The sequence below is a fragment of the Aythya ferina genome, assembly GCF_964211825.1.
Source record: "Aythya ferina genome assembly, chromosome: 7".
Taxonomy (NCBI): Eukaryota; Metazoa; Chordata; class Aves; order Anseriformes; family Anatidae; genus Aythya; species Aythya ferina.
This window is the reverse complement of record NC_140302.1, coordinates 35,391,688-35,407,904: the sequence shown is the minus strand read 5'-3', so window position 1 is coordinate 35,407,904 and position 16,217 is coordinate 35,391,688. Positions and strand designations below refer to the sequence as shown.

Here is a 16,217-nt window from a genome sequence, read left to right as displayed (position 1 = left end):
GCAAGCAGCACATACAAGTCCGCAAGCAGCCACAGGCAATATAACGGGGAAAAAAACAGCACAAAACCCATCAAGCAGACGTTATGTACCATCACCCACAGTCACTTACAAGCCTGCTCTACACGTGCCTGTTCATTTACAGGTATTGGACCACGGTTTTCAGACTTGGAGCTTGTGTGCAGACAGAAGCTCACCCGCTCACAGCACGATGCAGAAAACGATCCAAGCAGAGCAGGTTTTAAAATAAAAATAGATTGCTTGTTTCACTCCTGACTGTGGAACATATTAATCAGGAGAGTCAAAATCCACAACTGTGCATCTTGACAAATTAGTTTTCACATTCATTTTGTCGAGTTAGATAAATATCTCCACAATGCTGTGTCTCTTGCAAGGCAAAGAAATTATACCTTTTAAATATACCATCAAACAAATTGCAGATATAAATATGCTACCAATTAAGAAAGTAACATAACAGGCTGTCTAATTAATGCATGCATTGGCTTTGACAACTCTGTATTTGACATTTAATCTACTGCTCTGTGCAACTTGCTTCTGCTGCTAAGGCAAGTGAAGAGAAATAATGAAAGTTTGGTAAAGGCTCATGAAATAGGCATGCGAGGGCTGGCTGGCAGTGCCATGTTTCACCATGGACACCGGTCTGCAGCAGCTCACCACAAGCTCTGGTTACAACTCATTCTCACAACCACACGCAGCTGTTTGGGTTATGTGGGGAAAACAGAATCTCCTTTCTGGCTAAGGCAACGCTTCAGAGAAACCCTCACAGCTGAGATACTTCATGGAAACGTATCTACTAGGGCACCACGACCTACGAAAAGGGAAGTGATGGGAGGATAACAGCGAGCAAAAGGTCAAATCACCAAAAAAATCCCAAAACTCATTAGGGCAATATTACAGGCCACACTCTTTTACCCTAAGTACTTCCCATAGAGGTGAGGCACTCGTAATAATTGCTTCCCCCTACCAACAAGAAAATCAAAGTTAACGAGATTCTTATTCCACTTTCCTCTCTACCACAGACCTTCTTTAAATGCTAACCTTTCAGTTAACCTTTCAGATTTTGCCACAGGGCAGTGCGAGCAGGTGTGCAGAGGGGTAATGCCTGGGACAGGAATGCTGAAGCAGAACATCCCCCTCTTCAAATGCCCCAAGCAATGTAATAAAAACAGCATTTTGGCCTCAAAACTGACCCAGACAAAATTAAAAAGTGTTAAAGGAGGACAAACTGTACCAGCACACTCACACAACATGTGCTAAGGTTCTGAGATACCAGCATCACACACACATTTTTTAACAAATTGTTAACATTTGCAGACATTTTGATTTGCTCCCTATTTTTCACTATGCAGCTGTTCACCCCAAATCTGATGACTTACATTGAACTCCTCCCGGAACAGTTTCCCTTCATCTGCTGATCGGATCCTTATTTCCTCTTCAAGATTTTCTACTGGAATAGGGAAATACTTCTTTGGGCCCGAAGGAGACCTGCTGAGCAGCATCACCCTTTGCTGTTCTGTCAGTTCAAGGAAAATAAATGTTAAAGCCCTGTTCAGAGCACACCAATAAATTAATTCAAATTGCAAATTAATTACTATGTTGGAGGATGTCAAAACATACTCCTCAAAAGAGACTTAAATCAGTGATAAAGCTGATTTTAAATGAAATAAGAAACCAAAGCCACAGGCCAAGTGACTTCTTCAAGACACACTCAGCTCAATTAGAACCACTACTGGTAAAATCAATGGTTTCTGTACCAGATTACAGTGCGACCAAGTTTTGTTTAGGAAAGAAGAAGGTTCCCCTTCTGCTGAGGAACAGACAGCAACCGAGAGCCACTCTGTAGCACAGCAGGGACTGGAGGGACAATTTTTGGTATTTATCCGCAGGAGATACGACTGGATTACTTCACACATAAGGCACCTGTAGCCTGGCAGACGAGCATGACTTCCAGCAGCCAGGCTTCGAAACTAAACCCTCCCATTGAGTGCAGGAACCACTGATGGACAGGCACAGAGAAACTCCAGAGCAGGTTCAGCAGGGCTTGTGCACAACCGCCGGGACTGAACAGGAAGCACCCGGGGTGTATTTAGAAGCCTGATTTTCTTGATGTTTTCTTCCACAGTACTTTAACCAAGTCTTCAGTTCATATGTAGCATTGTGGATTTGTCAAAAAGAACCACTGTAACTGTTCCATTTCATTACATTTTCCTCTTTGTTATGGCCACAAAATTTATAAGCAAGAAACTAATGGCTCCTCCACATGTACTGTTTGAACTTCCTGAGCCCCACCGAGCCACCAGCCCTGGGGGCTCCCTGCTCAAGGAAATAAAAGCAGCACGTTCAAAAAAGCCAGGGGAAAACATTTACCAATTCCTGGGAGTACTTTGTTTTAGTCCAGCTGGCTTACAACACATCCCTATCTCATCCCCTTGCTTGCCTGTTTATGTGCAGGAACAACCTGCTACTTTCACAAAGAGTTAAGGGCTTTTTATTTTATTTATTTTATTTTGTCTTTTAAGACAAAATATTGCAATCCTTTCTCTTAATATAATGATCACAGTGCCAGAAACTTGAATCTCAGTCAGCATCCTAATAAAACATTTCTAAAGAACCTGAACAACATTTACTAAGAAGTATTTGCTGCATCACAACATAAAATGAAAGTTATTTAAAACCAACGCCTGGAAGTTAAGATAAATAGATACAGATAGATTGATAGATAGATAGATAGAGATAGATAGAGATAGAGGAATAGATGCGTATGGACCTCTTCTGATGTTTTTGTTTTTACTATTTTCTCTTTATTAATAATCTTAGAATTTACATTATAAAATAAGAGGCAAGCATAATTAATGCTTGAATAATTGAATTCCTGATGAACGACAGTGTGTGCACACACACACAATTCACACAGACAAGGAAAGCAAATCTCTCCTTACCTTGTTCTTCCAAGATCCCATTTGGCATCTTTTTGTCACCAGAGTTCACAACAGCTTTCCGATGTCTTCTGAACCTTAAACACACACGCCGCGTTAATCTGAGAAACTACGTTTAAAGGTAACATGCATTTTCCCAAATCAGCCTTTACCAACCATGTAAGCCTGGAGAAGCTGTTTCTGTTCATCTTCCCGCGACTGCTACGGCGAGAGCCGCTAGCACCACGGCTCCCTGCCCTGCGCTGTGATGGAGGCTCCTGCCGCACCATGCGCACGCACGCTTTCGTTTCCTCATTAGATCATATCAGAACAAGACTGAACTAGTTCTGCACGCAGAGCTCCACACAGACGTACCTGAAAAAATAGCCAGCCAACAGAATGAAGATGATGAACACCAGCAGCAGGATCAGCATGGAAGTCAGCAGGTCCCTGTGTAAATTGTTCTCCTCTGTAGAGTCTGCAAAATGAAAGACAGTCAACGTGAAGCAGTACAGATGCAGACTGCCTCATCCAGCACAGGCAGGACCAGCCCGGGATATCAGAAATCGTTGGTTCTACGCAACGATCTGCTTGCACTTACTAAAAAGCATCACAAAATTTATTTAATATATGCAAAGCTGAAATTAAAAGCTTTTTCTTTTTTTCCCCCCAAAGGCACACACGCACAGAGCACTCTCTATCTGTTGCTGACAGTGTCACGTATATTTTGGGGATGACTGGTTAGAAACAAATTTACTTGTAATTAAAATAAGTTTAAGTGCTGCAAGGTCCTGAACTACATTTGAAGCCCATTCTACACGTTTCCATGTGCAAGTATCCTTGCGTGCAGCAGCTGCTTCTCAACAAGCCAGAAATCATCCAGGAGTGCCACCCTTTCCTTAGACTTTATCTACTCCAAAGGCATGGTGTCTGTTTAAAACACATGCAACTTATCCAATGTGACAAGCCACGATGTATGCAAATACAGGCAGGGATTTTTATACATGCTCAGAATGGAGATAAAAACAAATCTATGTTATATCCAGTATGAACTGCAAGTCTCACCCCTTCTGTTAAGTGCTTTTTTTTCAATGTATGTGGCACTTCACATTTCAGTTTCAATGTGCTTTCTGTAACCTTTTAATGCTACTGAACAATATATAACACATTAAAAACACACAAAAAAAGAGCATGTTTTGTTTAAGCAAACAAAACTCTTGGCCTTAGTCTTCAGCAAGCAAAATACAGCCTTGCTGCCTGTTTTTCCTTCCGACCAGGCTCGTAAACCCAAGTTTCGGCATCGGGGTGGGCAGATGGGGTCAGGAATTATTGCCCAAAACTTGTGCAGGTGGACAGAGCTCTCCTTGGTCACAGCCAGATGAGATCCCTGCAGTAGCAACCCTTGCTCGTGGTATCTGCCAGTATGGGTCTTGGGACCCCCACTTCTCCATCCATACAGAAGCCTTCCTCATGTGCTCTTTTTGTCAACCTTCTTACCAACATATGCTCCACCAAAAAGAAGGCAGTTTTGGTTGCTGGTAGCTTTCTTTTCAAACTGTATTAACACATTCTTAATGAGTTCCTCACAATTTCTACAGTGGTCTTTGAATGTGGAGAGAGGCAGCAGTAATTCTAACACCTCTTGCATTCACACTTACCTAAACTCTTTCATTTTACTTGCAGCAAACACTTTCTGAATAGGCCACAAGCCATGACATAAAATATCATTCAATCACAAGATTACAATAATTACCTAAAACTACAAAGTGGTCCTCCTAACAACACCAGCCCTGTATCAAACGATATTTTTCCACGTCGTGGGTAATCACCGCTTCAAAACAAATGAGCCTAGTCATATTTAAGTCACGGGTGAGAGAGCAGGAGGCAAGCTTGATTAACACTGTTAAAAAGAAACTCCACAAAGAGGGGAAAAATAAAATTTGGAGAGAAGAAATGTGAGGTTTTGCAAGTAGCATATTAGGGCCTGGAATAAAACCTCCTTTATAGGCATATCCACAGGGCAGACAAGGAGAGAAGCTACCTCAGTCAACATAATAGCACGAAGAAAGGCAAGGCAATAAAATGCACGAAATTTGACATTTCAGTGGTATATGAAGACAAAAGTGACAGGCATGACAAAATCGTAATCAGAAACCAGCACTTGACAAGCTTTCAGAAAATCACTATTGTAGGAAATGTCTGGATGGAATCACATCAGGCAGAAGCAGCCTAACAATTTCTGTGTAGCACTTCGCAATACTGAACTCTCTATAGAAACAATGATCTGGCAAATAAAGAAACAAGAAGTATGTATTTGCCTTTCACAGGCAAAATGAACCGCTTTAGCCCACTTCTGTAGTTTGGAAATTTGAGACTGAATATTTCAGATCCTCCAGGATTTGGGGGTTTTGGTAGTTCTTATAATCGGTTCTGTTTCAAGATGCCTAAGACAAAATGACAGCAAAAATTCTGAGTCACGGGGGAATTAAAACTTCCCGCAGTCCATTACACAACACAAAAGCCCCTGTCTCTACTTTTCCAAAGAGCTGACACATCTCACACCCTATTTTTAAGGGGACTTTGGAAAAGTGATTCATGAACAAGGGCAACAAACTTCTTCCAGTGCAACCCTGGAGCAGTGCAGCCTCCTGCCAGAGGACTGCCCACGTTTCTTTCAGCACAGGGCAGCCCTGCAATGCCTGGTGCAATTCTCTGCATCAAGATCTTTCCTCTCTCCCTACAAGGAGATGAGGTCAAAACCCATGAGTGGCTCTTCCTTCCTCATTTGTGGGCACATCTATTTCTGAAGCCTTGCAGTGGCACATCAGTGGCCTCACCTCTGCAGAGCCAGCATGTAAGGCATCGCATGTTTTTAAAGAGTTGCATTTATTACCTGTGTTTTCTTCAGTGTCTGCACTGGTGATTTTATAAACACAACCAAAAAACTGCAACAGAAAGCTGTGACAAGGCTTAGGCCATTGCAGGTTCACAGATGGAAAGATCTTTGGCCAAGATAACTCACTATGTATTAAGTCGGATTTTACTGGGAGACTGAAACAGAGATGTGAAGTATTTCTTTAATCACTGCTGCTTCCAAAGTTGACAGCTGAAACATGAGTAAGTACATGCAGAAAAGGCAGATGTCTTCTAAAGCATCTTCTGTACCACAGCCATGCTGGGAAAAATTTCCTGCTGCTCCAACACAAAGAGAGCAGTGGCCCCAAACCGCATGGTTTTCTGTTCACAGCTACATGGAAACAATTGTCTGGAGGGTACATTTCAGAACTACAATGAAATAGGGACTTTGAACTTGGCAAAGGATGAGTGTTGTCACCAGAAGGATGGTGACAACCCCTCGTGCTTCCCCTGCCACCCACCGAGTCTGACTCATGGGTCCTTCCCTGCTTTATTCCCTGCACTGCTGTCCCAGTTGTCTTTAAGGCTTTTTCTGGAAATGCATCACCATTTCCTCCAGGGTTAGGATGTTCCTAGTTTCAGTGTGCTAGCGTTAAAAACAAAAGCAACCGCAACAAAAAAGGGAACTAACGGCAGCATCTACACAACAGCGCGTGTCCTGCTGTCCCCCTACCATACTCCCTCCACAGGTTTGCTCCTCTTCATCCCTGGATCACTTCCTTTACATGTAGGACTGGGACAGTACAGTGGCCCATTAATGCAAATGACAGCAACGCCAGTATGTAGGCAGCGCTCCTGTCAGATGAAGGATGGATGGAGAAGCTCTTGGCCACGTCTCTGCTGAAGATTTCAGCTCAGCTTGCATCAGATGTTGCACCCAGCTTGCCTGGCGGCCATGCAAGACTTCATGCCATAACTTAGGGGAGATGTCAGACCAAACGATCTACCTCATGGGAGTGCTGAGTATCTTTTACATTGATCCCTCACTTACACCACTAAATCTGCTCATGTTTCAAAGAGCAATCAAGCTTCTTCACTGTTAATTGTGGCCTTCCAATGCTCCTCACAAGCCCCAGAGGGCAGATAACTCTTTCCAAATTCACCAAGAGTAACTGCAGGGAGCAGCCAAGCTCCCCAAAGCGTGCAGCCCTGGCACAGAAACCCTTTCACACCACTGCTGAGCTGCAGGTACTGGGGATGCTACTCGCACTGCAGATGCATGTGTGGCACAGGCTGTCTTCGTGCTGTCCTTTGGACTAATTCTGTGCTGAAGATAGACCCAAGAGACATACTTTGGGCAGGCCTTAGCACTTTTCATGGACACGGGCAGTTCTGAAATCTCAGGACTCTGTGAGTAGCAAAATATTTTGTTGCTGCCATAAAAGCTTTTGCAAGTGCTTAACTTCAGTTTGCCTCTCAGCAGGTTTAACAGTGATTGATTTACCATAATCAAGCCTCGTGCAATTACCATGGGCTTTACAGGCTCTGAAAAACCTTAAAGCTAACTCGCTGCATGGAGAGCTCGCCTCCTGCCTCAGTTTCCCCAGAGCTGTGCTGCCTCCTGCAGGCTCGGCTGAACTCGTGCTGCGAGGCAGTGCAGGACAAGTGCCCCACACAGCGGGGATGCCCCAAGTCTAGCCTGAGCCCCCTCAAGCTACTTTTGGATGATAAAACCCCGTAGCAGTGAGTTGCTGTGCTTCACAGCAGCTACTTGCAGAGAGGAAGCAGACAGACAGTCAATAACCAGGCTTTGATAGGCATAAAAAACATACCCAAAGTAAAAAAAAATAATAAAAAAAATCCTGAAGAAAGACTAAAGGAAACAGAAAGGTGGGGGAAACAAACCAGCATCCAAAGCCCACTTTTCTCCTCATGTTCTTCAGCAGCAAATGAAAGAATCATGCTGGCATTTGCCATCCGGAAGACCAATGGATATGCTGTACTTAAGGAGGCTTGCGGGATCCCATCAATGTCCATATATACCTGTCCTATATACCTAAGAGGACGGACCCAGGCTCCTTTCAGCAGCACCCAGGGCCAGGCCCAGAGGTCTCAGCCCCAAGCTGGAGCCCCAGGGGCTGCCCCTGGCCCCCAGCAGCACGTCTGTGCTGGGCGGGTGCTGCAGCCCTGGCCCAGGCTGCCCAGAGAGGGGCTGGGGGCTCCTCCTGGAGAGCTTCAAACCCACCGGGACCTGGGGCTGGGCACCCCGCTCAGGTGCTCCCACTCATCTGATAAAGTCATCGTCTCTGCATCTTAATACATTGGTAGTGGAAAGTGTAAAGAGGGGCATGAATACCATGAAAGATTCGGGCAGTAAACACTGCTGAAGTCCTTTCCAAACATTTAAATTTAAGAGTTTTACTACTGCAGCTCCCAGGCTGCTTTGACATTTAAATGACATAACTAGTGTAAAACAAAACAAAACAAGAAGAAATAAAAGGATCCTAGCTATGATTAACCCTGGATAACTAATAAATATTTAAGTAACCAGAAAATATTTGAATTAAATGGACCAGCATCATCTCTAAACAGTTTGTTATATGTATTTGATAGCATAAAGTTTTATCTACCTGAAACGTATGTGCAAATCCAAATAAACAAATTTAGGCAAATACAAATAAATAAATACTGCTTTATATTTAATGCAGTTGAATACTGAGTAAGTCACAGTACAATTTCTCCAGTAAATGGCGGTACAATAAAACCCAGAGTATTCTGATTGTATTAAATGGGAATTTCATGGTAGCAATTTCATGGTACTCCTGCAGGAAGCAAAATGGCAGCAGTGCTGAAAAATTGAGTAATACTCAAAAACATCCTATCTTTTTGGATCATTCATCAAATCTGCATGCAAAATGACAACTCTTCTCAGTTATTTCCATACTCTTTTAAACAGAAATTTCTTCATACTTTAATCAGAAATCTTTAATATTTTTTAAAAATATTGTATTAGCTCAGTAGCTATTAAAAGTATTAGATAATCCTATTATCTTGGAACCCTCTATACAGCAATCTGTTTTCAGTGTGCATGTTTTGTTTATCAGACAGAACTCTTCTTTGCGTCTCACAGCAAAGTAACAAAGGCTTTGATATTTCTAAATAAAAAAAAAAAAGTTTAGTTGTACTAATAATTTCTAACTCGTCTCACTGAAATTAAGATTTAATCAAAATATGGAAGATAAGATTACTCTTACCCACATTATCATGCTCGTATTCAACACAATTTTGAATTAAGGTGAACAGCATCTATGGGGAAGTCCTTTTTTGTTTTAAATAATTTTATTAAAATGTTCTAGGTATTGAAACAGCTAACAAGCTTACTTCTCAATTCCCATATTCATACAAATATATATTACATATTCAGACAAATATAAATAACTTGTTTTTCTAAAGCTGCAGGTGCTATACAAGAGGCAGGGCAAAGACAACTATTTGACAGTATTTCAACAGAGCTATTTATTAGTATCTTGTACATAGCTTCATTTTTATTTATATTAACGTTTTACTTAATTTGAAAGACCTAAGCAAAACAAGAGAAAGCAGCACACCGCTGGACCTCTGCTGCCCTGAAGTCTTACACCTTGCTGAACACAAATGCCTAAGACCTGAGTTGCTACAAATACAGACCAAAACGATGAACGTAGGATCCAAAACCCGCTGGTGCCACGTGAGTTTTTTGACAACCTGAAGAACCAGCTCTGAAGTGCGAACAACAAAATTTATTTCCAATGCTGCTTGACTGAATGTCAAGTGGCATTAACACCACAAAAAAACAAACAACCAAAGCCAGCCCTGCTACTGGCTTTGTCCCTTGCAGCTGGATGAGAAAAGGCCGTGCTGTCACGGATCAGGAGCTCAGCCCCCACGCAGACCCGCCAGGCCATGGGCACTGCCAGCAGCTGCACTTGGCAAGTGACTCTTGCTTGGCTTTCCATCCATAGGGGTGTGAAGTTCACAGGCAGATTAAAAAGAAAAAGAAAACAGCAAAAACACACCCTTCTATAAAGACTGGATGACAACAACAGCAACCTGAAAAGTTACTGAGATTTTAGCAGAGTGTTCATATGGAACACAATCAGCTTTGTTATCCTTCAGCCAAGGCCACATAGAAGCTATTCATTCCAAAATCCATCTCCGAGGTGAGCACAGTGCCATGCACAGCCACTGCCTAAACCAATAAATATGCACTGTCAAACTGCCAACACCCAGCAGCAGCCGCATAGGCATTTGAAGACACCTAGCTAGGTTTATGAAGGATAAGGACAACGTGCAGCTCAGATTTGCCATCCAGTCATAGAACATAATAGCAGAATCAATGGTCTTTAATAAATAAAACAAAACAAAACAGAACAAAACAAAACAGACTTGAACTAGCCCCTCTACAGGACTGTGCTGTGTTAAGCCAGTTACTGGAGGTCCCGAAGCAAGAGGAAGAAACGTCAAAGAAAGAAGGAAATGAGGAGAAATAGGAGACGCCGTGGTGGATCAGAGAGTAGAAGATTGATCTCTGGTCTTCGAAAAAAAAATGTTTTATTTTTCACCTGACCTCACCTGAGGCAGTATACCTGCACTATTATCCACCTCCAGCTCTGCCTTAGATAGCTCACATCACTGAAAAGACAACATAAATATTGTAGTTCCTCCTGCTGTTCTCTCTGCTGTTTAAGCAACTCTGCCTCTATTTCAAAATATCAGTGTGCAAGTTGTGTATTTCCCACACGTGGGAAAGAGAAAGTAAAGTTACAACACCAATAAAAGAGAGGTCAAACACAGATGTCATCAGGCAAGATTAGAACATTATGGAGAAATATTCAGGATGTCACTGCAGGGACCTCACCTGAAGTCCTTTTCCCTCCCTATTCCCACCCCTGCCAATTAAATGATGGCCTTACTTGTCGTTGTGGTGGGTTTGGGTAATTCAGTTCCATTCGGTGGTAAAGACTGCACGAACAGAAAGCTAACACAGAGTAGCAGGAACGAACAGGGATGTTCCATCCTGGATCTGAAAGACAAGAAAAGCGTAAGATAAATTTTTGGGTCAAATTACTATTACCTTTTTCCGCTCTTCAGAACAAAATTAAAGAAAAAGCAATGCTTACTTTACGCAAGGGAAGTTTTAAAACTTGTTGCCTGCTCACTTAACTTTCTTTGTTGATGCAAAGGGGAAGGAAATGCAACTTGTCGGCATTAAGAATTCATTACAAATGTCTTAAGTGCAAGAACAGGAAGACAGCATTCAGCCATCATTCAAAGATGATTACAGAAATTGGGGCAGAAAAGCTGTTCTGTGTCAGCAACACACGGCAGCTGAGGACATGGAGGCAAGGAATCTGGAAATCATTTCCAAAATACAGAAGTACCAGTAACTGGCATCATGAGAGTAAACAGGGCAGAAATTGGGCATGGATGTTTGGTGGATGCTGTCCTCATTGCAGGTATCACACCTTTTGGGGCTGTGAGCTATCTTTCTATGTTTTCTTATGTTACCTTCATTCCCCAAACACATGCACGCAGAGCACCATGATGTATTTTTTGGAGAACACATGTGCCGTAACTATCAAGCTCTAAAATATGGCATCAGAACCTCCTAAATACAGAACATTTCATATTTTGTGGGAACAGAAAATAATTTCCAATGTAGAAAAACTTAGAATCAAGGTGATGAAAATGGGCTGCTGCTTTGGGGACTGTGGAGAAATTCAGGAGCTTGCTGCAGGAGCAGGGTGAGTTGGCGGCTGGAGGCAGACAACCTGCTCCAGAAGTACTCCGGTCCCTCAAAACTGAGGTACATATTTATAATGGAAAAAAAATAATAATCTTGTTACTTTTTCTGAGCATTTATCTAGTCCCTAATAGTCGGGTTAATTACAACAGGCTGCTGCCCCAGGCAGCAGGCAGTCTTGTTTGATTTTCAAGTGTCATCTTTGGCAAAAACGCTGCACCCAAGCACTGTGGGCTCATGCTGGCTTTCACAAGTGGCAGAACATGGCCAGACGGTGGGTCTGTGTCCATGGCTGAAATTGTAACAACAGCACTACAGCACGACAAAGCTCCCCGATGTTATCAGCATAAATATTTAATAGCACAATTTACACAGGATATTATATAGTAGCGCTTAACAACAGGCCAAAAAAAAACCACCCAAAACCAAACAAAAAACAACCAACACAAACGCTCGTAGACATGAGAATAACCACGATGAAAAACCTCCCTTAATAGCAGCTTTCACCGCCTCTTGCCCATTCACCATGCCCATGCCTGTTACCCAAACCTCAGTCCCAGTCTCTTCACTATGCATAGGCCTACCTTCAAATTCAACTAACATCTCGTATGATTATAAACGAAAAAGGTAAAAATAAGAAGAATTAAAACAACAAGAGAACAGTGAGACTTGAAACTTGTTGATCTTGTTCTCAGAAGGAGATTGCCCCAGCAGGGCAGGGCTCCTGTTCCCAGCCCACCAGCAGCTCTGGGATGCCCACAGGTGCCTCAAGGAAGGACACAAAGTCGATTTTGCATAATCTTATATTAAAGCTTATTTATTTATTTATGTATTTATTTATTCAAGGCTCCATAAGATGCAAAGTAGCCGTCCTGCCCACTGAAATCACAAGGTAAATTGCCAAGGTAGCTCCTTCCAGAAGCGACTGCCTGTGCCTCTGTACGTTGCCCCTACATCTAAATATGTGACATTTCAAACTCTTACAAGCAAAAACACAGAAAACACAGAAGCAAGAAAACATAGCATGAAAACAAAAAGACAAAATGTATATTTTTAGCAAAAAAAAAAAAAAAAAAAAAACACACATAATGCTTTCTTACATGGGAGCACACACAATAGGATTTCTTTATTCTTGCTCCCATTCTTATATTTTGGAAGCTCAGTGGATCTAGCTGATTTTTCTTCTTTACAAGAATGAACAAAGAAAAAATAATAAAAAGTGTTATTAGCATCAAACCTTATTTTCCTAAATTCCCCTTTTCAGCCCAGCCTCCTTCTTGACAGATCTACTCTCTCAGTTCCCTCTATTACTGTTTATAACGTAAGCAGACCAGATATCTTACAAGTTAATCCTGACCTGGCCGTTCATGGGATTAGGTAACTAATTACGCATAACAGCTAATTGCAAACTGCTTCAGTGGGACTGCTGCACCAGACCTGGTCTGCCAGCTCCGACCCAGCCGAGCCGAGGGATCCATCCTCCTGCTCTGAAACTCCCCATGTACGAGGCACTGCTTCAGCCAGGTCTAACTGGATGAAATCAGAGCCACCGAGAGCTTTTTATGGCAGTTCCTATAGTGACCATATTGCTATCAATTATGTGAAGTCTTATACTAGGCTACCAGGAGTGAGCTAAACAAATATATTTTTTTCTGTCTTCTCTATCCATTGTAAGAGGTGAGTAAGAAGTTAATATTTATAATAACATCATAGGGTGAAGAGGCAGTATCTGTATGATGTAAGACAATAGATATAAGACAATCACCTGCACTAAAAGCCTTGAAGTTATCAGGAGTTGTTCAGTTCAGAAGAATGAATACCCCCAGTGGAAGTCAGTGTAATTTTGGAAGCAAGCCATGTCCAAAGGGCTGAAAAGTGTAAGGAGCAAAGTGCCTCACAACCTTGCTGCTGTGAGAGTTTTGCAGGCAGACATACAGCACCAAACATCTCATATCTGGTCTCTTCAATGTGATACAGTGTAGCTTGATTACACATTTGATGCCCCCAGATTTATCAGAAACAAACGCACCTACAAGGTTTATGCAAATTCTGGGATCTCATTTTTGTCTGAAGCCGTGATTAAGTGCTTCGTATTCTTGCTCGCCAAAGGATGGATGAAAAATTATAGCAAATGTTGGGGGCAGATGCAAGAGCCTGAGCTCAGTACGATCAAGTTCTGCAAAGCACCAAGTGCTTGTCTTCAGACAGGGGTGGATAGGGAGTAAGCAAGTTGAATAAAATACATTAAAATACTGTGAATTTTACTGTGTATGTATATTTATCTGCTTCACATGCTGAAACACATGCAGTTACTACAGGACCTATACTACAGCATTTTCTGAAACCAAAAAAAACAACCCCTGTAGACAGAGCAACGCTTTCCTTTCTCAAGGAGGTGCACTGTCATGATAATCTGATAAAGAAAATAAAAAATAGAACAACTCGTCTCCAGAAAGAGCAGGCAGGCAGCAAGGCACCGCTGAACAGGAAAGGACAACCGTGTACACTAAAGAAGCCTCTTGCTGATAAGATCAGAAAGGAAGAAAGCAAGGTGTGAGGTGCATGCTGTCATTATTACACAGCTTTCACAGGGCTCAAGGCCACCTTCCTTCTGCAAGACCACTGCTGCCTGCCTGCAAAAAGCCACAGCAGCTGCTTCAGGAACTGCATGAGGATGTCGTGCATTTTGCCTGCTTGTACCCCACAACATCCAGTCCTTATTTCATGGATATTTGTGGGTAACTAGCTGAGGCACTTCAGCTTTAACTCTACAGAATCCCATTTTTTGTAGTAGAGGTTATTAGCTATTCCTGTAACTAAAGCCTTAAAATGATGAAACCTGTTAGAGCCTGCTGCTACAATCACAGTTCTAAAAGTCTGCATTGTTACAGAAAAATGCTTCCATGTCCAGCAGAGAGCCTGACAGCACGACCAAAAAAAGTCACTGTGAAACTGCACAGCGAGCTCCAATCCTGCCCAGGAGGCACGGCATGTAACGTCCAAATGCAATCCTGGTGTAGAAATCTGTGGAAGATGCAAAAAAGCCCCTGCCCAGCATTTGTCATCGCCACTGGTCCTTGGGTGGCCCAGGGACACGCCACAGTGGATGGCTCAGCCCCCAGACGTGAGGAAATGGCATTGTTGGCAGGGATTACTGCACTAGGACACACTTAATTTCTGTCTTGGCCACACAAGTAAATCCTCCTCTGACCTGACAGTTTTTAAAATTAATCATTTGATTGCGGTTTTCCAAAATCACTTAAAAAAGAAGCGCATCTCTCCAGCAGGGATGCCTGTTTATGAAACTCTGGGAATCCCGCTTGAGAAATTAGCGCAGAATAAATGAAGCGCTCACTTAATGTCAGGGTAGTGTGAGTACAGAAGAGAGAACTTACTTCATAACTCATATCTAAGGATTTAATAATACCAAAAATAGCGAATACATGGAAATAGGATAGTGGGAAGCCCTAAATGAAAAATTCAAGAAGTTTGATAAAAGCTGAATGTTTTGATCTGCTTTAAAAATTAGGAACTTTTGTAAAAATAAATACCTTGGGTATTTTATTTATTTATTTATTTATTTAATTCCTGTAATTCACTATTGCTCGGAGAATTAGGATATCCTAGAATCCAGAGGATAAGGAAAGAGCTTGTGATAGTTTGTCTGCATTCAGGATAAAGGTTAGCTCAAAACTGAAAGGCACGTCTGACTTCCAACAACTGATCAAGCTGCCCTCCTGCAGTGTGCACTGGGAAAAAAGAAAAAAGATAAATGCCTTTAGATGTATGAAAATATAAATATATACATATATACATCTACACACTATCTATCTGTCATACACACAAAGGTCCTCATCTGGGCAATGCAGCGGTGTAGATGAGCCTGGCAAACTGTGTGAGCTGATGGAGCAGAGTCCTATCTCTTTCTGTAATGACACCTGGAAGCCAAAAACACAATGAAAGACTGCAGTAAGAACCTAAAATTAGTATCCTGAGCTACTCAGAATGACTTGAATTTGTCTTTCCAACCTCCGCTCTTTGTGACTGAGTTCATTTTTCAAAGTGCCAGACAAGCTGATCTTGCGAGTGCATCTCTTGCAGCTCAGCCAGCAAGAAACTCTGCCAGGGATCACTCTACGAAGGAGATATTCCTAAAAATCAGCTGCACAGGCTGCTGCACAGCCATTTCTTAGAGGTGAGTTATAAAAACACTGCAATACTGCCATTAAAACCTATTTGTTTTAAAATGGGACTGCCTACAGCACACTCACTTCCATTTTTTTTTGACATATAAATACAGATTTTGCTACTGGCCTCTTCAGGAATAGAAACAGAATGTAAGGGATAAATACTTAACATTTAAAATCCTATATAATTTAATAGAACTGCTCAAAAAATTGTGTCTGACAATAATAATTCCCGATGTGTATAGACTACGTGCAATAAAGGGCTTTTAAAAGAGATGGAAATAATCAGATTAAAGACTACAAATTAGAATAACCATTTACATGTAAGAGATCGAGTGAGGCAAAGTACCAATTAACCGAATAAAATGAATTTTCATTTGGAATAATGAAGCTTGATAGACTGTCTTACTCGCTTAGTCACTTCGTCCCTAATTCACACAGACAAACTATTACATTTGT

The 16,217-nt window shown here is 41.9% G+C and overlaps 1 protein-coding gene across 6 annotated transcripts in view; it reads right to left on the bottom strand.

The window, feature by feature from the left end:
- The window catches only part of PTPRE (protein tyrosine phosphatase receptor type E), a 95,620-nt gene that overhangs the window by 26,734 nt on the left and 52,669 nt on the right, over positions 1 to 16,217 (bottom strand). For 5 of the 6 annotated variants that reach the window (XM_084525029.1, XM_084525030.1, XM_084525031.1 and 2 more), the window contains 4 exons: positions 10,742 to 10,851; positions 3,309 to 3,411; positions 2,958 to 3,031; positions 1,395 to 1,531 (listed from right to left, as the gene is read on the bottom strand). In XM_084525029.1, coding sequence (XP_084381155.1) covers positions 1,395 to 1,531; positions 2,958 to 3,031; positions 3,309 to 3,411; positions 10,742 to 10,844 — 417 coding nt within the window. In that variant the 5' untranslated portion in view covers positions 10,845 to 10,851. Of the gene's footprint in view, positions 1 to 1,394; positions 1,532 to 2,957; positions 3,032 to 3,110; positions 3,265 to 3,308; positions 3,412 to 10,741; positions 10,852 to 16,217 lie in introns of those variants that run through there. The other variant, XM_084525032.1, reaches the window with a different exon arrangement.